We start from the raw sequence: 25,528 nt of genomic DNA, 5'->3' as shown, positions 1-25,528 counted from the left end.
AGGTGGGACTTGGTGTTTCCAGGTGGCTGAAGGACTAGAGGGTTGTAACTGAAAAGATCACTGCAGATAGTATTTAAGAAAATTATTTAGAACCAGTTTAGGTTATATCTAAGGCAAGAAGGAAAGAATTTTAAAAGAATTTGTGAATTTTTTCAATTCATTTTTTGGTAAAGTACCCATTTTGCTCATCTGATATGCAGACTTCACAGTATATGTGCTTTGCCAGTGTCCCCTTAACCACAAGTTGAAAACAAGGCTGTCTTCATTTATTTCACTACTTAGCATTCCTCTTTCAGATTTATGTGAAATTCTGATGAGCTAGTAAACTGTTTCTACTTCCAAGAAATGAGTAGTTATTAGCAATAAGTCTTAGAACAATAGCTATGATTAAAAGGCTAACTTTTTCTGGGCCTCTTCTTGTTATGTGTCTGTACTCAGCTAAGTCCACTTCACCCAGGATTTAAAAAGTCTGATTTTTAAATTGTCCGAGAGATTTAGATAGAGGCTCTGATCTAAGAAGAGAGAGCATATCTCTTTAGAATAAATGAGAGAACATTGTGTTACTAGGTATTCAAGAAAGAAAAAGTTGGCACTTGGCTCTTGGCACTGAAACATTAATTAGCCTTCATTACAATAATGATATAACTATATGTCTCTCCTAGAATATTATTTTAGTATTTTGGCTGATTTCATTGTATATTTTCTTCTATTAGACCTTGGGGCTAGGGAAATGCGATTTTACAACTACAGTATTAAAAATGAATGTTTACTTTATTGCAATAAAAGTGTATGAAGCATTTACTGTTCTAAAACCCTTGTCAGACGCTGGAAGGCAGAGTTCCAATACTTGACCAATGGCTCCAGTGATTCAAAAACGACTCGTAAAGGAGCAAAAGCACAATAAAATATGTTACTTTTCCTGGGTTCCTAGTGGCTCAGTCAATTGAGCATCTGCCTTCAGCTCAGGTCATGTTTCTAGAGTCCTGGGATTGAGCCCCACATTGGGTTCCCTGCTCAGTGGGGAGCCTTTTCTTCCTCTCCCTCTGCAGCAGCCCCTTCTTGTGCTCTCTGTCAAGTAAATAAATAAAATCTTTTTTAAAATGTTACTTTTCCTAAAAGGGATAGGTAGATATATAAATAACCAGCTGTACCTGAAAATATATTAAAATGTTAATAAGCAATAATGCAGTTTTAATTATATTGGAAAATATATTTTGAAAACAAATATTGCCCTGAAACAAGATTGAGGCTTTAGCAAAGATTCCATTAACTCATGAAGAGACGCAAAGTACTGACTGAATCACAGTGAACACAGGTGGCCAAGATTTATGTCCATATTCTTGTGTGTCCCTTGTAGAGGTGAAAGTGGCCATTTGTCTATAAAATTAGCTATTAACAATTTTAGGTGCAATCCATAGGATTTAATAGAAGAAAATACCTTTAAAGTGAGGCTTTGTATCTGAAATGTTCCTCTTGATGAATTGTGAGTCTTCGACAGTTTCTTCCTACAGATGTTGAAAATAATAGGCTTTAAGAATTTCATCTTAGTATTACAAAATCATTGCAAACATTAAAGCATGCAGCATCTCCCTAGGTGATAGAGATTCATCCTTCTGTAGGAGACTGTCTTCTTAATCTGTAGTCAGTGACTCACTGGTAATCAACATTTCTTAGCCTGAAATGTAAGTAAGCATTGCATAGTATTTGAAAAAGGAATTCATTTACTATTTACACAGAGCTTTGTCTTGATTTCTACCTGCCAAGCTCTGAATTTTCTGTTCTGGCTGGATCGCCACTTTTTCTTTGCATGTTGTTTTCAACATTCTTATGTTATTGATAATTCAAATTTTAGTCAGCAATCCCAGTAGAATAGTTTATCATTTTTGACTAAAGGTAGCTACATAGTTCCCTACCTACACCATGCACATATACCACATACAAATACACATGGACATACATGTATTGTGTTTAATCAGGACAAGAATTCAAGAATCGAAAAAATCTTTGCCCAACCAAAGATCTTGAGTTTCACTTTCCTGTTTTCTTCTGAAAGTTTTATTGTTTTACCTCTTACATTAAAACCTGTGAACCATTTTGAGTTAATTTCTGTATATGGCGTGAGGTGAGCATCTGAGTTCATCTTTTTCACATGTGGATATCCAGTTGTTCCTGCACCATCTTTGAACTGACTGTCTTTTTGTCAGTGACTTGCATTTGTCAAAAATCAATTAACTCTAAATATAAGGATTCATTTCTGGAAAAATGAATAGGAGGACCTTATTGAAATTCAGTATTTTTACAGTTAAAAAGGCAACATTAAGAAAATGAAAAGACAAGTAACAGAATGGGGGGAAATACGTGAAACACATATTTAATAAAGAGTTGGTATCCAGAATTTACAAAGAACTCTTACAGCCCAGTAATAAGATGACGATACAATCAAAACATGGTCAAAGGATTTGGAATACACGCTTCTTCAAAGACATATACAAATAACTAACAAGCACATGAACAGACATTCAACATCGTTAGTCAATAGGGAGATGCAAATCAAAACCACAATGAGATAGCACTTCACACCCACTAGAAAGACTATACTCAAAAAGACAGATGACAATAAGAGTCTGTGGATGGTGGAAAATTTATGTGAAACACATATTTAATATAAAATGTGGCAGCTACTTTAGAATACAATTTGGCAGATTCTCAAAAGTTAAATATAAACTACTACATAGCCCAGCAATTCCACCTGAGCATGTACCTAAGAGAGGTGAAGACACGTCTTCACTAAAAATTACATGCAAATGTTCATAGCAGCATTATTAGTCATAGTTGAAATTTGGAAACAACCAAATGCCTATCAACTCATGAGTAGTTAGGCAAAAATATGGTGTATCCATGTAATAGAATACCATTCAGCAATAATTAAGAACAAACTACTGACACCTGCTAAATCATGGATTAACTAAAATCAAATGAAAGGACTTGCCCTATAATGTATCAAGCTCATGAGCCTTTACTAATTAAAGACAGAGTGAAGCTGACACAGGAGTAGACACAGAGCTGCAGAACAGAGTAGGGAGTCCAAAAAGCAGATTCACATGACTTATAGGTATTTTTTAAAAGATTTTATTTATTTATTCATGAGAGACACAGAGAGAGGCAGAGACACAGGTAGAGGGAGAAGCAGGTTCCACCACAGGGAGCCTGATTTGGGACTTGATCTTGCGTCTCCAGGATCAGGCCCTGGGCTGAAGGTGGCGCTAAACCACTGAGCCACCCAGGCTGCCCAACTTCTAGGTATTTTGTACTTACAGAGGTGACTTGCAGATAAGTGGGACCTTTTCTTTCAATAAATGGTGCTGAGAAATTGGATATCCTATGTGGAAAAAATAAAATGGGACCCCTATTTAACACTACACAAAATCAATTCCAGGTAGTTGGAGGATCTAAATGTGAAAGGCAAAACTATCAAACTTTTAGAAGATATTGTAGAATATCTTAGATATCTTAAAAGTAGAGACAAAAAAGTGCTGCATGTAAAGGAAAAGACTATTTCACAGTACTAAAATTACACCTTCTGATTATTAAAAGGCCCCATGAAAAGAGTGAAAAATCAAGCCATAAACTGTAGAATCTGTGTAACACGTAAAAGTGACAAAGGATGAGTATGAAGAATATATTAAGAATGCCTATGAATCAATAAGAAAAAGACATATTAACAGAAAAAAATTAGCAAAGACTTCACAAAACACAAAATACAAGGAGCCAAAAATTACATGAAAGGATAATTAACCACTTTGGTAATTAGGGAGATTACTTTAAAAATACAATGTGATATTGTTATACACACACCAAATGGCAATAAGTTGAAGTATGACGGTAGTAAATGTTGGCAAAGATTTCAACCAACAAGAATACTGTTGATAGTAGGAATCTTCATTGATGCCACCATCTTGCAAGTAATTTGCAACACATAGCCAAGTAGAAAATATGCATATCCTATGTTTCAGCTATTCTACTCCATAAAGAAACTCAACACATGCACCAAGAGATATATATAAAGATATTCATAGCAGTGTTCTTAAAAATTGGCTCAAAATAGACACAACTCCATGTTCATCAATAACAGAATGGATAAATAGTGATACATTTATATAATGAAATATTCGGCAATGAGAACAAGCAAACTATACCTACATGCAGCACAATAGAGGAATCTTACAAACGTCACATTGAGCAAAAAAGCCTTTTACAAAAGAATTCACCCACACCCATTATTATTTCATGTTTATTATGTTCAAAACCAGGAAAAACTAAATTATTTTAGGAATACATACACAGCCCAGTGGTTACTTTGGGAGTGAAAGGAGAGTAAAGGAGTGGGACAACACAGAAGAGGGTACTGGCTGCTCGGAGTACTTCATTTTGGTTTTTTCCCTTGACTTGGACAGTGGTTCGTTGCATAGGTATTTGCCTTGTAATTATTATTTAAACAATACATAAATATTTCACGTATTCTTTTTGTATTTTTGGTCTTAATAGGGAAAAAGACTCAGAGTATACACATGTACTGGGATTCAGTGCTTACTACTTTGAGAGTAAGTGGTACAGGCCAGGGATGCTATGCTGTAATAATAATATCTTGGTTCTTTTGAGTTTTTGTATTTCCCATTGTGGTGACTCTACTATGGGGTGGTTGCTATAGTGAGAGAGTTGCAATGTGGAGCCTCACAGCTGACTTTGGTCTCCAGGAAGGGAGGAGACAGAACCAATCCTAATAAAAATCTCATGCTGCCATCAGAATACTTCATGATGCTTGCCTTGCTCACATAGTTTTCTTATTTTGTCTCCATTCCCCTTCTTCTTCTCCCAGTAAAACTTCTTTGTCCCTGGTGACAGCCATTTAGAAAGCAGTTTCTATTAGAATGTATCATTTAACCGTCCCTAAAATATAGCCATGTTTGTCCCTTTCCTCTTTAAATTTGTCTTTCTTTAGCTGCTAAACTTCCTTGAGGTCAGTATAATCAAAAGTTCCTCTGGCAGGTTTTTCTAAACTTAGTTCTTTGTGAATATTCGAGTTAATGCTTTACCAAAACACAGTCTACTTTTTCCAAATGTGGTGGGAATGCTTTGGCTGGCAGATTCGCCTGCTCCCAATCAGACATTGAGAATGTAGGCTCTTTCTTGGACAGGGTTTGTAGTGTTGCCTTCCTCTCCTAATTCTATCCCCAAAGCCTAGCATAGTACCTGGCCTGCTGAAAAGTCTCAATAAATATTTAATGAATGAATGCAGGGGATTGAGGAGAAAGAAAATCAGTGATCATATCCCTCCAACATGGGGCCATGAATGTGTTTGTGAGACCTCTCTTCCTCCCCTACAAAAGAAAAAAATCCACTATTTAGCAAGTATAAGGAATATGACCCACTTTGTAGAAATGAAGAAACTAAGTAATAACAATGAAAAGTAATTTTCACTAATTATGTTAGCTACAAGATTTCATTTTAAGTGATAATATACACTGCTAACAAGGATATATTAAGACTAACACTCACAGCCAGGCTGGTAGAGATGAACAGTGGTATAATCTTTTAAGAAAGCTATTTGGTCAAAAATAAATAAATAAATAAATAAATAAATAAATAAATAAATAAAATTAAAAAATTTAAAAAAAGAAAGCTATTTGGCAATATGTAACAAGAACATTGAAAATATTTATATCTTAGGACGCCTGGGTGGCTCAGTGGTTGAATGTCTGCGTTTAGCTGAGGATGTGATCCCAGTCCTGGGATCGGGTTCCACATTGGGCTCCCTGCATGGAGCCTGCTTCTCCCTCTGCCTCTCATGAATAAATAAATAAAATAAAATCTTTATTAAAAAATATTTATATTTTTTACTCTAGTAATCTCAGTTTAGGGGATCAGCCAAGAAAATAACCTAAAAGGAAAGTCAAGATAGTCACTAAAGTTCTTCTTTATATTAACTAAAAAGGAGAAGTTACCTTAGTATAAAAACAACTGAACAAATAATAGCATGCTTACGTGACAAAGATGTTTTAAAAAAAGATATTTATGGCACTATGCAGCCACATAGAATGTAATTATATTAAGTAAAAGAAGTAATATTAAGTGTATTTTTGTTATGTCATGTGCAAAATATAATGCAGATAAAACATAGAAGGGTATATACTGACAGAAAAAAACAATTGTAAGAGAAGTGAGATTTTTTAGCATGTTTGTTTCTATTTTTTATATTTTTCATAGTTAAAAATTCTCAGGAGTCAGCCAAATGTATATAGCTCAGTAGAAAATATCTGCCCTTTCTGATCTTTCTTCAGCTTTCTATGCATGTGTAGGAAAAAAGGCCAGTACTTGGTTAGCATAGACAAGTCCAAGATACAGCTAGAAGGCAGCAGAACTGAATTTGAACTTTCTTTGCTCACTACTGACAATTTTATTGGTCAATAACTGAGTACTAGGAACAGGAATATAAAGATGATACTGGTCTCTACATAAAATTCTGTAAGATATTCATGTTTCTCAGATTTTAAGAGTAAGGGACAGGAGGTGCAGGAAAAGAAGAGGAGGAGAACCAAAGTCAAAAAATCAATAGCAGACCAACTCAACCTTTGCTTCTGGCCAAAACGAGTAAAAAGGACCAGGAAATAGGAACGGTTCATATCAACTAGAGGAAAACTTCGTGGTTCATCAGACATTGGATAGAATACTTAGGAAGGTCTTATCTCAGTAAGGGAAAATACTTTGTTCTAGACTGAGCACTGTTCCAGACCTCCTAAAAATACCAAGAAAACAAAACCCCAAAACACAGTCTACTTTTTCCAAATATGCTGGGAATGCTTTGGTATTGATTTTCTTTCCCCTCATTCCCCTGCATTCATTCATCAAATGTTTATTGAGACTTTTCAGCAGGTCAGGTACTATGCTAGATTCTGGGGATAGAATTAGGAGATGAAGGCAATACTACAACCCCTGCCCAAGAAAGAGCCTACATTCTCAATGTCTGATTGGAAGTAGGCAAATCTGCAGCCTCCCCTTCATCCAGTTCTCCCAGCCCTCCACCACTAACTCTGGCAACTATCAGTTTATTTTCTGTATTTATAGGTCTGATTCTGCGTTGTTTATTCATTTGATTTGTTGTTTTTTAGATTCCACTTATGAGCAAAATCGTATGGTATTTGTCTTTATCAGTCAGACTTATTTCACCTACTATAAAACCCTCTTTGTCCATCCTTGTTGTCCCAAATGGCATGATATCATTGGTTTTTAAAGCTGCATCATATTCCATTGTGTATTCATACACACGCACACCACATCTTTCTTATCCATTCATCTGTTGATGGACACTTAGGTTGCTTGCATATCTTGGCTATTGTAAATAATGCTGCAATAAACATAGAGGTACATACATCTTTTAAAATTAGTGTTTTCATTTTCTTTGGGAAAGTACCCAGTAGTGGAATTACTGGTTTGTATGGTATTTCTAATTTTAATTTTTTGAGGCGCCTTCATACTGTTTTCCACAGTAGTTGCACCAGCTTACATTCCTACCAACAGTGAACGAGGACTCCTTTTTTAGTGAGTCCTCATCAACACTTGATATTTCATGCCTAATTTATTTTAGCCACGCTGACAGGTCTAGTTGTGGTGTTGATTTTGCATTTCTTTGGTAATTAGTGATGCTGAGCATCTTCTCATGTGTCTGCTAGCCATCTATGTGTTTTCTCTGGAAAAATGTCTATTTGGGCCCTCTGTCCATTTCCTCTATTGTTTTTTTTGGTGTTGAGTTGTATAAGTTCTTTATATATTTTGGATATCAACACCTTATTGGACATATTATTTGCAAATATCTTCTCATATTTAATAGGTTTTCTTTTGGTTTTGTTGATGGTTTCCTTCGCTGTACCAAAGCTAATTAAACAAATCTTAATATATTTGAGAGAATTCAAATAATACAAAGTATGTTCTTTACCTAAAATTTAATTATAAATTGATAACTGAAAGATCTCTGGAAAATCTCCAAATATTTGGAAACTAAATCACATATTTCTAAACAATCCATGGATCAAAAGAGAAACCTGAAAGGAAATTAACAATATTTTGAATTGAATGGAAATGAAAAAGCAACATAACAAAATTTTTGGGATGCCACTAAAGCAATATTTTGAGGGAAATTTATAGCATTAAACCTATATTAGAAAACAAAAAAGATGTTGGGGCCCCCGAGGTGGCTCAGTCAGTTAAGCACCTGCCTTTGGCTTAGGTTAGGATCCTGGGGTCTTGGGATCTAGCCCCACTTTAGGCACTCTGTTCATTGGGGAGTCTGCTTCTTCCTCTCCCTCTGAACCTCTCCACTGCTCATGCTCTTGCTCACTGTCTCTATCTCTCTCAAATTAGTAAATAAAAATCTTAGAGGAAAGAAGATCTGGAATCGAACTCAGTTTCCATCTTAAGAAACTAGGAAAAAGAAAATTAACTCCAAAGTAATCAGAAAAAGGGAAATAATAAAGACCAAAGTGGCAATCAGTGAAATAAAAAAACAGAAGAACAATAGGAAAAAAATGTATAAAACCAGTTCTTTGAAAAAGTCAATAAACCTCTAGCCACACTATTAGGAAAAAACAAGTCCAAATTATTAATATTAGGACTGAGAGAGGTGACATTATCCATTTGAATGATATCAAAAGGATAATAAGAGAATGTTAGGAACATTTCATAACAAAAAAGTTGAGAAATAAATGAATTCCTTGAAAGACGAATTACAAAAATTTACATAAGAAATAGATAGATAACTGGGGCATCTGGGTGGCTCAGTTAGTTAAATGTCCAACTCTTGGTTTTGCTCAAGTCATGTTCTCTTGGGTTGTGGGATGGAGCCCTGCCCCGGGCTCCATGCTGAGTGGGAAGTCTGCTTGAGATTCTCTCCCTCTGCCCCACTCCCCATTTGTGCTCACTCTCTCTGTTTCTCAAAGAAATACATCTTTAAAAAAAGAGAAATAGATAATCTGAATAGCCCTATATCTTTTAAATACACTAAAATGTGGTTAATATCTTTCCTTTTTTAAAATTTTTTTTATTTTTATTATTATTATTTTTTAAAATATCTTTCCTTAAAAAAATCCTCCAGGCCCAAATGGCTTCTGTGGTAGATTCCACAAATATTTAAACATGAAATAACACCAGTTCTACATAAATTCATCTAAATAATAGAAGAGACTGGACTACTTTCCAAACTCGTTCTAGCCCACATTACTTTGATAACAAAATCAAAGACATTATAAGAAAAGTTCAAACCAATGTCTTTCATGAATAAATACAAAAAAATTTTTTTGAGAGACAGAGTGAGTGTGGGAGGGGCAGAGGAAGAATGAGAGAGAGAATCTTAAGTATGCTCCAAGCCCAGCACAGAGCTTAACATGGGGCTTGATCTTACGACCCTGAGAGTACAACCTGCTGGAACCAAGAGTCTGATGCTTACCCAATTGAGCTACCCAGGCACTCACTCCATAAACAAAAAATTTTTTTCATAAACAAAAAATTTCTAAATAAAATTTTAGCATATTGAATCAAACAATATGTTAAGAGGGTAATATATCATGACCAAGTGGATTTATCCCAGGAATGCTTGGTTGGTTTAACATTTGAGTATCAATTAATGTTTACCATGTTAACAAACTAAAAAATAAAGTCATATAATTATCTCAATAGATGCAGGAAAAAAACATTGACAAAATCCAATAATTATTCCTGATAAAGCCTCTTAACAAACTAGAAAAAAGGGAATTTCCTCAGCCTTATAATGAACATCCATAAAAAATCCACAGCTAACATACCTAAATGCTTTCTTCTCAAGATCATAACAAGACAGGTATGTCTGCTCTTACTACTTGTATCCAGTTGAGCTGCAGATTCTAGCAGTGCAGTCAGGCAAGAAAAAGAAAGAAAAGGCTTCCAGATTAGAAAGGAAGTCATAAAACTGTCTTTATTTATAGACCACAGGCGATCTATGTAGAAATTTTAGTGAAATCAACAAAAAAAGCTATTAGAACTAATAAGTGAGCTTAGCAACATTTCAGGATACAAATATCAATTGATACAAATATCAATTATATTCTGTATGCCACCAACAAACTATCAGAAAAATGAAACTGGGCCATTTCCTCACACCAAACACAAAAATAGACTCAAAATGGATGAAAGACCTAATATGAGACAGGAATTCATCAAAATCCTAGAGGAGATCACAAGCAGCAACCTCTCTGACCTCAGCCACAGCATCTTCTTACTAGATATGTCTCCAAAAGCAAGGGAAACAAAGGCAAAAATGAACTATTGGGACTTCATCAAAATAAAAAACTTTTGCACAGCAAATGAAACAGTCTACAAAACCAAAAGATGATCAATATAGAATGATAGAAGATATTTGCAAATGACATATCAAATAAAGGGGTAGTATCCAGAATCTATAAAGAACTCATCAAACTCAACACCCAAAGAACAAATAATCCAATCAAGAAATGGGCAGAAGACATGAACAGACATTTCTCCAAAGAAGACATACAAAGGGCCAACAGACACATGAAAAAATGCTCCACATCACTCAGCATCAGGGAAATACAAATCAAAACCACAACAAGATACCACCTCACACTAGTCAGAATGGTGAAAGTTAACAAGTCAGGAAATGACAAATGTTGGCAAGGATGCAGAAAAAGGGGAACCCTCTTACACTGTTGGAAATGCAAGCTGATGCAGCCACTCTGGAAAACGGTATGGAGGTTCCTCAAAAAGTTGAAAATAGAGCTACCCTATGACCCAGCTGTTGCACTACTGGGCATTTACCCCGAAGATACAAATGTAGTGATCCAAAGGGGCAACATCACTCTAATGTTTATAGCAGGAATGCACACAATAGCCAAACTATGGAAAGAACCCAGATGTCCATCAATAGATAAGTGGATAAAGAAGATATATATATGTAATGGACTACTACTCAGCCATCAAAAAAATTCTTGCCATTTGCAATGACATGGATAGCACTAGAGGATATTATGCTAAGGGAAATAAGTCAATCAGGGAAAGACAATTATCATATGGTCTCACTCGTATTTGGAATTTAAGAAACAAAACAGAGGATCATAGGAGAAAAGAGGAAAAAATAAAACAATACAAAAATCAGAGAGGGAGACAAACTGTAAGAGACTCTTAATCATAGGAAACAAACAGGGTTGCTGGAGGGGAGAGAGTGGGGGATGGGGAAACTGGGTGATAGACGTTAAGGAGGGCACCTGATGTAATGAGCACTGGGTATTATTTAAGACTGGCGAATCATTAACCTCTCCTCTGAAACTAATAATACATTATATGCTGATTAATTGAATTTAAATAAAATTTAAAAAAAAGAAAGTTGCCCAGGACCACATAGCTCATAAGCGGCACAGCCACAATTTAAATCCTGACAATGTGACTCCAGAGTGTCACCTCTGTGCTGTGGTGTTTTTACCATCAGCAATTTGGAAGAGAAATAGTGAAGTTTTGTCTGTTTCATTTTAATCTCATAATCAAGCAAATATCACTTAAGAGTATTATTTTTTTCAATCCTCAGTGTTTTATGTTGAAACCTCAGCACATTAGAAACAAATAAATCTCTCTTTTTCTTAAAAAAAAAATGGTAGTTCAATTTGGAGAGGATTCAACACAATCCAAATCAAATTCCAGAGGTTTTTTGGTAGAAGTTGACAAGCTAATTCTAAAATTCATATGGAAATGCAAATAACTTAAAATAGCCAAAACAACTCTGAAAAAGAACAAAATTGGAAAGCTAACACTTCTTGACTTTGAGAATTATAAAGCTGAAGTAATTAAAACAACATGGTACTGGTGTAAAGACATACAGTTAGATCAGTGGAATGGAATAGAAAGTTTAGAAATAAACTCACACACATATATGTACATTTAACAAAGGCGCAAAGGCAATGCAGTAAAGAAAGGATAACCTTCTCAACAAGTAGTGCTGGAACAATTGGGTATCCATATACATAATCATGAACTTCAATCCGTATCTCACACCACATACAAAACTAATTTAAGTGGATCATAGACTTAACTGTAAAACTACAAAATATCTAACTTCTATAAGAAAACAGGAAAAAGGATCTGTGACCTGGGTTAGGCAAAGATTTCTTAGATACAGCACCAAAAACAATCCATAAAAGAACAGATTGATAAATTGGGACTACATTAAAATTAAAAAATTCTTATTAGAAGACACTATTAAGAGAATGAAAAGACAAGCCACAGCCTGGGTAGAAATCCTTGCAAAACATATATAAGAATTGTATTTAGAAGAAAGATTTTTAAAAAACTCAAACCAGTTTTTAAAATGGGCAAAAGATAACATAGATGGCAACTAAGCACATGAAAAGATACTTAACACCATTAGCATTAGCAAAATGCAAATAGAACAATGAGATATCACTACACATTTATTAGAATAACTAAAATTAAAGGACTGACTTGACCAAGCATTGATATGGAGGAATTGGAATTCTAATACACTGCTGAGAAGATAAAACAGTTAAAACCACTTTGGGAAACAGTTTGGTAGTTCCTTAGAAACTTAAACATATATCTATCATATAGTCTAGCCATTCCGTTTCCTAGATATTTGCCCAAGAGAAAGGAAATATATGACCATATAAAAACTTGTGCATATGGGACGCCTGGTGGCTCAGTGGTTAAGTACATCTGCCTTCGGCTCTGGGAATAGTCCTGGATTATTGGGGTCAAGTCCCACATGGGGCTCCCTGCATGGAGCCTGCTTCTCCCTTGGCCTGTGTCTCTGCCTCTCTCTCTCTCTGTGTCTCTCATGAATAAATAAAATCTTTTTTAAAAATGTTCATAGCAGCTTTATTTGTAATTCCAAAACTGGAAACAACCCAAATGTCCTTCAGGTGAATATTTATCCGTTGTTATATGTCCATACAATGTAATACAACTCCATAAACAGTAATGAGCTACTGATATTCATAACAGCAATGAATCTCAAAATAATTATGGTGAGTGAAAGAAGCCAAACAAAAGAAAAAGTAATATCGTGTTAATCTGTTTATATGTAACTCTAGCAAGTGCAAACTATAGTGACAACAGGTCAGTGATTGGGAATGGGGGAGCAAGAGAGAAACAGGAAGGAGGAAGTACAAGGAGGTAGAAGATTTAGGGATGATAAATATGTTCACTATTTGACCATGGTGATGGTTTCACAGGCATATATATGTAAAAACTTATCAAATTGTTTACTTGAAGTATGTGCACTTATTGTTAATTATACTTAAAGCTGTTTAAAAAATCAACAGCGTAAGAACAGATTAGGAAGTATCTTGTTTAGTATTAATTTTAGGGGGAATTTTGTTTCAATTGAGTCCAAAGTAAAACACAGCTGACCTAAATAACTATTGCAGCCTCATAGAGCATTAATAAGCATATGGTGCTTTACTGGACACCATATGAGGTACATAAACGGGTGCAGAGCACCAATGCTTTAGTAGACAGAGGAAAACCTGTACAAGGACAGTGCTTACCTTGTTGACCACTTAACCCATAGATCCTAGCAAATTGACACATGGTAAGTGCTCAGTAAATAATTGTTGAATAATAAATAAATAAATGCAGCAATAGGATTCAGTATGATAGGTACTGAAAAGTGTCTCCTGGATTTGGGGATTAGATCATTGATAACTTGGCAAAAACAGTTTCTTGAAATGGAATTACCCTTTAACATCATGTAATCTAATAGTGAAGTAAATGCTCACCTTGTACAGTAAAGTAGTTCTGATGCCAGTTGTTGGTCCACATATAACTATTTTCTATCTTTATTTTTAAAGATTTACTTATTACAGTTTTTGAAACATTTACATTTAAGAAATATTCATGTATAGATAGATAGAATGCTGTATTCACACATACACAGTGAAATTTCTCGTCCATGCCCCCTCATTTCTTTTTTTTTTTTTTTTTTTTTTTTTTTTATTTATGATAGTCACAGAGAGAGAAGGAGGGAGAGGCAGAGACATAGGCAGAGGGAGAAGCAGGCTCCATGCACCGGGAGCCCGATGTGGGATTCGATCCCGGGTCTCCAGGATCGCGCCCTGGGCCAAAGGCAGGCGCCAAACCGCTGCGCCACCCAGGGATCCCATGCCCCCTCATTTCTACATGTCCCCACCAAACAGGTAATCCCTGTCACTAGTTTCTCATGTATCTTTCTAGATATTTTATATCTATTCAAGCAAGTACAAGCATAGATTCTTATTTTTAAACATTTTTTTACTCCAAAGACAGTATTTTGTAAAACTGTTCTGCACTTCACTTTTTCTCATAGCTATCTCTTAGAAATCTTTCCAAATCAATAAAGTTTCCTCATTATTTTTTTACTGTTGTGTACTGTTATACTATGTGGATGTGCCATAATTTATTTACCCTATCCACTAATGATGGGCATTTATATTGTTTTCAAACAATGCAGTGACCCTAGGTCAAACATGTACTCATTTGTAATTCCTATAAATGCTGTAAATTACTCTCCATAGAGATTCTACTAGTACATGTGTGTCAGTTTGTATTCCCACAGAAGCTCACTAACAAAGTTTATTTTTGAACTTTTGGATTTTGTCAATCTGATGGTGAAAAATAGTATATGTGGTTTTAATTTGCATTTTCCTTATTGTTGACATTCAGTGGTCTTTGCATTTGTTTAAAGACTATTTGCATCTTCTTTTTATGAACTTTAAGTTCCTTTACCTTGACTTGTTTATCATAGTTTGGGTTCTGCTGGAATCAGAGCCCAAAGAACAGATTTGAGTGTGAGTAGTTTATTTGCGTAGTGATCCCTGCAAGCAGGAGGAAGCCCAAAAAAAGTGTGTTTTCTGTGTAGTTGCTGTAAGCCAAGAAGGCTTGAATCTACTAGATTCTGTAAGAAGCATGCAGAATGCCTCCCAGAACTATCCTTCCAAAGAATGGAAAGCTAGGACATTTATTCTTAGTTCTCCATTAGTTCAGGGCTGCCCAGAATTGTTAAACTTCCTCACATTTCTGGACCACACACAAGGCTAAGAGCTTGATGGCCTTTCATGAAGAAGGCCCTGAGATAAAAAGCTCAAGGAAGCTAGATACGAGCTTAGGTAAGATGCTGCCCCCAAGAATCTGAATTCACACAGAACTGTCCACCATAGCTCCTGCTGAAATCAAAGATGGGCCAAAGGGATCTGGTATGGGGCAACATAGGATCTCCAATAGTAAGCCTTTTTCTTATTGACTTATGTTGACAGGAACATAGTGTAATAGTGATTTATAAATATTACCCTTGGTGTATAATTTTGCTTATAGTGTTTTTAAAATAATAGCTTTATTGAGGTATAATTCATATGTCTTACAATTTACCCATTAAAAATGTACAATTATGGGCACATAGGTGGGTCAGTCAGTTAAGCATTTGCCTTTGGCTCAGATCATGATCCCACTAGGGTTAGAGCCTCATATTGGGCTCCCTGCTCAGTGAGGAGTTTGCTTCTCCCTCTCCCTCTACTGTTCCCCCTGCTTGTGTTGCACTCTCTCTCTCTCTGTCAAATAATTAAATAAAGTCTTTCTTTAAATGTACAATTAATATTTTTTAGTATATTCACAGAGTTGTGCAACCATCACCACATAAACTTCAGAACGTTTTCATTACTCCATCCAAGAGAAACCACCTATCCATTATTGGTCACTCTCTATTTCAGCCCTCCACTTCCAGCCCCTGGGAACTACAATCTACTTTCTATTTCTATGAACTTGTCCATTCTGGGCATTTCATATAAATGGAATCATACAACATACGGCCTTTTGTGACTGGCTTCTTTTATTTGGCGTATGGTTTTCAAGTTTCATCCATATTGTAGTATGTAGCAGTACTTGCTTCATTCCTTTTTACTGCTGAACAAAATACCATTTTATGGATATGCCACATTTTATTTATCCATTTATTATTAGTTTATAGACATTTGGATTGTTTCCACTTTGAAGCTATTAGGAATAATGCTGCTATGAACATGTGTGTATATAGATTTTTGTGTGGAAATATGTTTTCACTTGTTTCTCATTTCATACCTATGAGTGGAATTCCTGGGTCATACAATAACTGTATATACCCATTTGAGGAACTTTTTTCCAAAGAGTCTGTACCATTTTACATTCCTACCAGCAATGTGTGAGGGTTCAGTTTCAAATCCTCACCAGCACTCTTCATTGTCTATTTTTTATCTTAGACATTCTAATGACATAAAGTACTATCTTCCTGTGGTTTTGATTTGTATTTCTCCAGTGGCTAATGATGAGCATTTTTTCATGTGCTTATTGGTCATTTGTACATTTTCTTTGGAGAAATGTCTGTACAAATCATTTGCCCATTTTTCAGTTGGGTTATTTACCTATCTTGAGTTGTAAAGTTTCTTATATTGGATACAATTCCTTTATCAAACATATGAGTTGCAAATATTTTTCCCACTCTATAGGTCGCCTTTTTACTCTGTTGATGGTGTCCTTTGAAGCACATTTTTTTTTCATGAAGTTCATTTATTTTTTCTTTTGTTGCTTCTGCTTTTGGAAACCACTGCCTAATCCAAGGCTATGAACATTTACTCTGTGTTTTCTTCTAAGAGTGGTATAGTTTTAGCTTTTACATTAAGATCTATAATCCATCATTGCTTAATTTTTGTATATGGTGTGAGGAAGGAATCCAAGTTTATTTTTTTGAATGTGGATATCCAGTTGTCCCATAATCATTTGTTGAAAAGATTGCTTTTTTACCCATTGAATTTTCTTGGCACTCTTGTCAAAATTTAATTGCCCATAAAATGCAATAGTTTATTTCTGGACTCAGTGCTATATAAGAATACCAGTCAGATTAACACCCCACCCTTATGACTTAATTTAACCTTAAATACCTCTTTAAAAGCCCTGTCCCCAAATACTGTCACATTCTAAGGTACTAAGCATTAGAGCTTCAAAATATGAGTTTGGCGGGATGGGGGCAGACATAATTCAGTCCGTAATAATGACATACAGTTGTTCACAGTATTCCTTCATAACCTTTTTTTTTTAGAAGTAATGTTGCCAGGGATCCCCATGTGGCTCAGCGGTTTAGCGCCGCCTTCAGGCCGGGCAGTGGTCCTGGAATCCCGGGATCGAGTCCCACGTGGGGCTCCGTGAATGGAGCCTGCTTCTCCCTCGGCCTGTGTCTCCGCCTCTCTCTCTCTCTGTGTCTCTCATGAATAAATAAATAAAATCTTAAAAAAAAAAAAAAGAAGTAATGTTGCCATAATGCCCTCTTGTTCATTTTTCATTTTAGTAATTTGCGTCTTTTCTCTTTTTTGTTCTTGGGCAGTTTAGCAAAAAGTTTGTAAATTTCATTATCTACTCAAAGAACAAACTTGGTTTTGTTGATTTTTGCTGTTGTTTCTCTATTCCCTATTCATTCATTTTGGCTGTAGTCTTTATTTTTCTTCTGCTTACTTTGGGTTTAATTTGCTCTTCTTTTTCTAGTTTTTAAGGTGATTATTTATTTGATTTTTTTTCTGTTTTAATATAGGCACTTATAGCCATAAATTTCCCTCTGAGCACTTAACAGGATCTCATAAATTTCCATACATTGTGTTTTCATTTTCATTGATCTTAAAGTGATATCTAATTTCCCTTGTGATTTCTTCTTTGACCTATTGGTTATTTAGGAGTATGTTGTTTGATTTCCACAGTTTGTGTATTTTTCAAATTTCCTTCTGTTATTGATAGCTCACTTGAGGCCATTGAGTTCAGAGAAAGTAATATGTAAGACTTGATTTCTTTTGAGTTTACTGAGGCTTGTTTTATCAGCTAGCAAATTATCTATCCTAGAGAATGTTCCTTGGGCGCTTGAGAAGAATGTGTATTCTGCTTTTGTTGGGAGAATGTTTTATTGATGTCAGTTAAGTCTAGTTGATTTATAAAAGAGTCTTCTGTTTCCTTGTTGATCATCTCCCTAGTTTCTCTATTTATTATTGAAAGTGGAATATTATAGTCTCCACCTATTACTTTTGAATTGCCTATTTCTCCCTTCAGTTCTGCCAACCTTTACATCATGAATCTGGGGCTCTATTGTAGGTGCATATATGTTTTTAATTGTTGTGTCTTCCTGGTTGGTTGACCCTTTTATCAATATAAAATATCCTTCTTTTTCTCTAATAATAATTTTTATTTAATTTTTAAAATTTAAATTCACTTTGCCTCTAATAATAATTTTTGTCTTTTTTTAAAAAAAGATTCTATTTATTTATTCATGAGAGACATACAGAGAGAGAGAGGCAGAGACATAGGCAGAGGGAGAAGCAAGCTCCCTGGCGGGAGCCTGATGTGAAACTCAATCTCAGGACTCAGGAATCATGCCCTGAGCTGAAGGCAAACTCAACTGCGGAGCGACCCAGGCATCCCAATAATTTTTGTCTTAAAGTCTATGTTTTCTGATATGGCCACTCCAATTCTCTTCTACCTATTGTTTGCATGGTTATAGTGTGTTTTGTCATACAGATTTCTTAAATTTTAGTGGAGCTGAATATCTAAACTTTTCTAATGGCTTCTGTGTTTTTAACAATAGTTTGACCTTTTCCTTTTGAAGATGATAAGTAACTTCTGTGTTGTTTCCTATTATTTCTGTATCTTCCGTTTTTAAGTGTATATCTTCAGTCCATTTTGGTGTTTAGTGTAAGATGTAGGTCCATCTTAATTTTTTTCTTATATATGAAATTTCCTCAATACAATTTATTGAATGGCTCATCTTCATTGCTGCTTTGAGGTACTACCTTTATTTTATACAAAATTCTCTTATGTATTTGCATCTATTTCTTACTGACTTTTTTATTCTATTCTTTTGTTTACTAATGCACCAAGACCACAGTATTTATTGACTGAGGTTTTATAGTAAGTCTTATTATATCATCATACTAGACTCCCCTCATGTCTCTTATTTTTCAGAATGTTTCCAGCTATCCTTGCATGTTTATTTTTTATATCAACATCACATAAATTTGCCTACTTTAAACATTCTAATAGTTTTAATAGTAATTCTAATAATATCTAAACTTACTGGTATTTTTTTAGGATCATATTAAGTTCATAAATTAACTTAGATTGATTTTATCTTTTTAACATTGAATGTTCCTACTCAGAAACATGGTATGTCTTGATATTTGTTCAGATCTATTTTCATGATCTTTAGAAATATTTTTTTAATTTTTAGAAATCTTTAATATTAAAGGTTAAAATACATATAAAAATAGACTAGCAGTCAATAAAACTGAAAGGCAACTATGGAATGGGAGAAGATATTGTCAAATGACATATCTTATAAAGGGTTAGTATCCAAAATATAAAGAATTTATAAAACTCAATATCCAAAAAATGAATAATCCATTTTAAAAATGGACAGAAGACATAAATAGACATCTTTCCAAAGAAGACATACAGATGGCCAACAGACACATGAAAAGATGTTCAACAGCACTGATCATCAGGGAAATGCAAAGCAAAACTACAATGAGATATATCACTTCCCACCTATCAGAATGGCTAAAATCAACAACACAAGAAACCACAGATACTGGCAAGGATGTGAAGGAAAGGGAACCTTCATTCACTGTTGGTGGGAATCCAAACGGGGGAAGCCACTGTGGAAAACAATATGGAGATTCCTCAAAACGTTAAAAATTAAATTACCCGGGATCCCTGGGTGGCGCAGCGGTTTAGCGCCTGCCTTTGGCCCAGGGCGTGATCCTGGAGACCCGGGATCGAATCCCACGTCGGGCTCCCGGTGCATGGAGCCTGCTTCTCCCTCTGCCTGTGTCTCTGCCTCTCTCTCTCTCTCTGTATGACTATCATAAATAAATAAAAATTTAAAAAAAAATACAAAAAAAAAATTAAATTACCCTATGATCTAGCAATTGCACCACTAGGTATTTACTCAAAGAATACAAAAATACTAATAAAAAGGGACACTTGTACCTTGATGTTTATTGCAGCATTATTTGCAATAGCTAAATTATGGAAACAGCCCAAATGTCCATCAAGTGATGAATGGATAAAGAAGATGTGGCATATATATACAAATGTATATATACACAATATACATACATATACACACAATGGAATATTACTCAGCCATAAAAAGAATGAAATCTTGCTATTTGCAACAAAATGAAAGGAGCTAGAGTTATGATTCTAAGCAAAAAAGTCAGAGAAAGACAAATACCATATGATTTTACCCATATGTGGAATTTAAGAAACAAAACAAGCAAAGGGAGAAAAGAAAGAGGCTAATCAAGAAACAGACTCTTAACTATGAAGACAAACTGATGGTTACCAGAAGGGAGGTGGGTGGGGGGATGGGTTAAATAGGTGATAAGGATTAATGAGTGCACATGTTGTGATTTGCACTGGATGATGCATGGAATTGTTGAATCACTATATTGTACATCTGAAACTAATACTACACTGTATGTTAACTAACTGGAATTTAAATAAAACTTTTTAAAAAAGACTAATATAATGAACCAATACCAGGACCTATCACCCAGCTTCAAATTTATGAGCATGTGCCAATATTATTTAATCTTACTTTATCTCTCCTTTTTTCCCTAAATATGCTAAAAAAAAAACCAAGACATCATATTAAGAAGTATTGTAAAGTTTTCTGCATCTAGTTGTGTATATTTCTTATTAAGCTTACTCCTAGGCATTTTATCTAACTATTGATTAATGTTCATTATTATGAAGATTAATTTCCGTACATTAACTTTGTTCTTTTTCATTATTTAAGAAATACTAATCTCTGCTAATTTGAATTCAGCGTTTTGAAAAAATAAGATGAATTACTATCCTTCATAATTTATTAACTACATTTTACTTATATGTTTACCTGGATTATTAGAAATATGCTAAAATTATAAACTACTGTAGTAAGTTACTAGTCTTGTTCCAAGCAATATGATTGTGGCCTGAAACATAATGACCAACCTATATAATAGCACAGCAAACTCATCTGGGATTTCTACCCTATACGATTCTCTATTAAGACATGAAAAACAGTCTTCAGTTTCCTGCAACATTGTAATGTTGAATGTGCACTTGCTGACCTCTATTCTTCCTATAGACCTTAAAATCACTCCCTGGTGGTAAGTCCCGCCCTCAAAGAGGCACATTAGCTCTTCTGAGCCAGTAGGAGACCATTTCAATTTTTTGACTTCTTATGAAGACTGATTAGACATATCAGGAATCACACTGTGGTTTATATACTTATTTTTTAAAGGTTTTATTTACTTACTTGAGAGAAGGAGAGGATGAGAGAGAGAGCATGAGTAGAGGGGTGGTGGAGCAGAGAGAGAGGGAGAAGCATGCCCCTCACTGAGCAAGGAGCCTGGACACAGGGTTCGATCCCAGGACCCTGGGATCATGACCTGAGCAGAAGGCATATGCTTAACTGACAGAGCCACCCAGGCGCCCCTGAATACTTATTTTTTGGATAATTCCTAATGTAGTACCATCAATATCCTACTCTTTAGAGCATTTTTTCTTTTCAAACTCTCAGAGAGTTTTAATGGTCCCTTTCAACACTTGCTGGTATTAATTGATTAAGCCATTCTGGCAGAGTAGAGTCAAGGATTGGGAGTTTATACTCATTTATAGTCATTTTGGAATAATCCAGTTGGCTTTTGTGTTAATGTTCCCCATAGCCTGTCTGAAATGGCATGTAGTTTTTCTGAGCTGAATTATTTTCTGAATCCAAATAGGAACCTTCTTTTGGATATGCCTGGTTTTACATAGGTAAATTAATTTGAGTTTATTCCAAAACTTAAAGCAAACTTTCCCTCAGAGGAAAGTGTTTCTCCTACATTGCAATGACTTAGTTTGCAGGGCACCTTTTAAGTGACAACATCATCTGAATGGAGATAAATATATTTCATTAAAATACAGCTTTAAGGGGAGCTGTGGAGATAGTGTTAATATGGCATATAGTAATATCCTTGATCCCACATCATATGACTTTGATCAAGTTAAATGACTACCACTCCTTAAGGTAGTACTACCTACCCCATTCAGTTTTTATAGGCATTATGTGAATTGATATATTAAAGTGCTTAGACTAGTACCCAGTACATAGGAACTTCTAGTGATTTTTTGCTGAATAGATAAAAAGAAAGTAAAACCCGAATACAGAGAAACTGACTTTCTTAAAACAGGTCAAGAATAAAACTGAAATTTACAATCTGCTTTCTCTCACCTCATTCTTATTGAATTAACTTCCTTCCTGCATATAAAATAGTTTCTAATTTGAACAACCTCTTTCATTTTCCAGATTCACCGATTCTCAGTTCAGCTAATTCTGCAATCAATTTAAGTGGAGCTCAGGACCTGACCCGGAATAAGAATGTTGTGAAACCACTGGCTTTATCTTTGCAGGTTGTAGGGAAGACTTTTGCTGCAGGTGATGTTTTCCTCACTTATATTTCTTTGGTAAATACATAGTTTATAAAAAATTTGTGTGAAATCATGTTGCCAATTGGGTAGAAGAAAACAGCTCTTTCCCATCAGTTGAAGACAGTCTATAATATTGTATTATTATACAAAGTTTTGTATTCCTTATGCTCTAAGCAGAAGAGTCAAGGAATGATATCTGGCACATGGGGAGACAGAGGTTGGTTCTGTTCAGCAAACATCTATTGGGTACCTGCTATTTTGAGGAACAGAGGATACAAATACAAATAAAGCTCAATCCTTGACTTATAATGTACGTATAACCTAGCAGAGGAGATAGACCTATAGGAAAATATTTTCAGTACACTGCAGTAAATACAACAATTCGTTGGGGGAGCACAAAGGAGGGAGAGAGTTTTTAGCACAGCATTTTAGAGAATAATGAAGAATGAGTTCTTGGAGGAGCTTGGCTTTAAACTATGAGGAGATACTCGCTGCATGGAGGAGTGGGGTAAGATATTTCAAATTCAGGGGAAAGCCAGGATCAAAGCTTGAAGGGAAAGGAAAGGAAAGAAGCAGTATGACATGTGCAGGAACTTCCAGTGGTTTGGACTTGTTAGAACCATAAAATGTAAAACTCCGGGAGTGGCAGGAGGGGAGTGAGTAGTGTGGGCAGGGGAAAGGTCACAGGAGGCCAGGGTAAGAAGCATGATTTTATACTATAACTTACGGAACAAAGGAGTAACATGATCTGATTTGAACTTGAGCTAGAACACTTTTGAACTTGAGCAGAAAAGAAAAAAAGAAGGTAGAAAATTAGTTGGAGGTCATTTCAATAGTCTAGGTGAGAAATGATGAGGCCCTTGACCTGAGTTGGAGAGGAGAAAACAGATTGGAGAACTACTCAGGAAGTAAAATCAGAAGAATTTGGCTGATTAATGTAAGCATGAAGCAGAAAAAGGGGTCTTAGTGTGTACCCATCTGTCTGCTAATGGTGACACAATTATTTAAGACAGGAAATACAGAAGGAGCAGTTTCTTCAGGAAGAGATTGTGAGATCAACTGTGGACATGTTGACTTTGAGATATTCATATGTCCAAGTGGAGCTGCTCAACAGTCATCTAATTTATTGTACATGAGATTAAAATCACAAGGGTAAATAGGATCTGCTAAAGAGAAAGGTAGGGTAGGGCAAGCTGTTAACTAAGGATAACATTTTAGGAAATTCCAGAGTTTAAGGAAAAGAAGTGGTCAGAGAGGTAGAAGAAGAATGAAAAGAAAGTGAGCCTATCATTCTTGGAAATTTAATGACAGGCATCATAATTTATCCTGACCACTTTTATTCTTATTCTGTTCCAACAGGTTTTTTTAAGATTTTATTTATTTATTCATAAGAGACACACATAGAGAGAGGCAGAGACACAAGCAGAAGGAGAAGCAGGCTCCATGCAGGGAGCCCGATGTGGGACTTGATCCTGGGTCTCCAGGATCACGCCCCAGGCTGAAGGTGGCGCTAAAACGCTGAGCCCCCAGGGCTGCACTGTTCCAACAGTTTTTGCAGGATCTTCCTTCTGGTTAGATGATAGACTTGAACAAACTGAATCCAAGATTTTACGGTATTAACAAAGTTAATAAAATTATAGATCCTGGCAGTAACCAGCATGGTTGCTAAAACCACCAGACGAAGGGCTGATGGACAATTTTATAATTTGAGACTTGGGTTAACAACTCTTGAACCCACTGATCAATGTTAAAATCTTAAGAAGAAAGAAAGCTAGTTATCATGTGCCTGCTGATGGAAGAATATGGCAATATTTATGAGATGCTCTTGCCCAAAAACTAAAACGTAAATCTAAACAAGCCTCTACTGTATGTTGGTAAATTGAACACCAATAAAAAATAATTTTATTATAAAAAAATAAAATAAATAAAAATAAATAAACAAGCCTCTATATCTAACAATTAATATATAGAGGGGATGTGAAATGACACCATGGATAGCCAATTAGCAAAATTCAGACAATGTAAAATTCTGCCAGATTTTCAGCAAATTAATTGGAAAAAAAAAAGAAGGGGAACCCTACAGATTAAGGGAGGCTCTTGGAGGGGGGAAAAAGGGATGCAACTGACACTATACAGAGTCTGGAAAACTTGCTCAGCAAAAATGACATCATCCTAAATCTATCTGCAGTGTATGACCTTATCCTGATTCAAACAAATTATTTTTAAAATTTGTGAGACAGTCCATGAAATGTGAACACCATTATATAGTGCAAAATGTGAATTATTATATTAATAAATTAAGTTTTTAAAAAGGGGGTTTAAGGGATATAAAAACTAAATTCAATGTGTAGATTCTTTTGGAACCCCAATTTGAGGAAGTCCACTTTAAAAAAAAAACATTTCTGAGATAACTGGGGTAAATTTGAACTCTAATGGGATATTTGGCATTAATAAATTATTAATCATTGTTGATTTTAAATATAATGATATTGCAGTTATGTTTTTAGGAGTTCTTTTCTTTTAGAAACTCATACAGAAATATTTATGGATTAAACAATATAAATAAGTTTGCTTCAAAATAATCTAGAGCAGGTATGTGGGTATGTTGGGTGAGGGGGAAGAGAGAAGGAGTATCTTAATCTATATTTATCTAAAGCAAGATTGGCCATGTGTTGATAAGTGTTGACTCTGGGTGGTAGGTATGTACTTTATTATACTATTATCTCTACTTTTGTAAGTTTGAAAATTTCCAAGATACCAAGTTTAAAAAAAAAAGTGTTCTCTTTTTTTCACCCACCATCTCTGAAGACATCACTGAAAATGATTCTAAAAGATCTCTTGGAATCCTAGAAAATTATTTTTAGGTGACATTTACTAACTCTGATGGTTATGGTCAGTTTTACACGAGTGAGCTGTCTTATCAGTGAGATGTCTTTGAATCCTAGAGTGTGAGGTTAATTGTGTCATTGCGGTGTCA

At 35.2% G+C, this 25,528-nt stretch overlaps 1 protein-coding gene across 6 annotated transcripts in view; it reads left to right on the top strand.

Moving 5' to 3' along the window:
- GREB1L (GREB1 like retinoic acid receptor coactivator) overlaps positions 1-25,528 on the top strand; it is a 269,533-nt gene that overhangs the window by 151,938 nt on the left and 92,067 nt on the right. For all 6 annotated transcript variants that reach the window (XM_049112844.1, XM_049112843.1, XM_049112842.1 and 3 more), the window contains one exon: positions 22,430-22,558. In XM_049112844.1, coding sequence (XP_048968801.1) covers positions 22,430-22,558 — 129 coding nt within the window. The remainder of the gene's footprint in view (positions 1-22,429; positions 22,559-25,528) is intronic.

This window comes from Canis lupus, chromosome 7 (assembly GCF_003254725.2).
Source record: "Canis lupus dingo isolate Sandy chromosome 7, ASM325472v2, whole genome shotgun sequence".
Taxonomy (NCBI): domain Eukaryota; kingdom Metazoa; phylum Chordata; class Mammalia; order Carnivora; family Canidae; genus Canis; species Canis lupus.
This window is presented reverse-complemented; position numbering and strand designations above follow the sequence as displayed.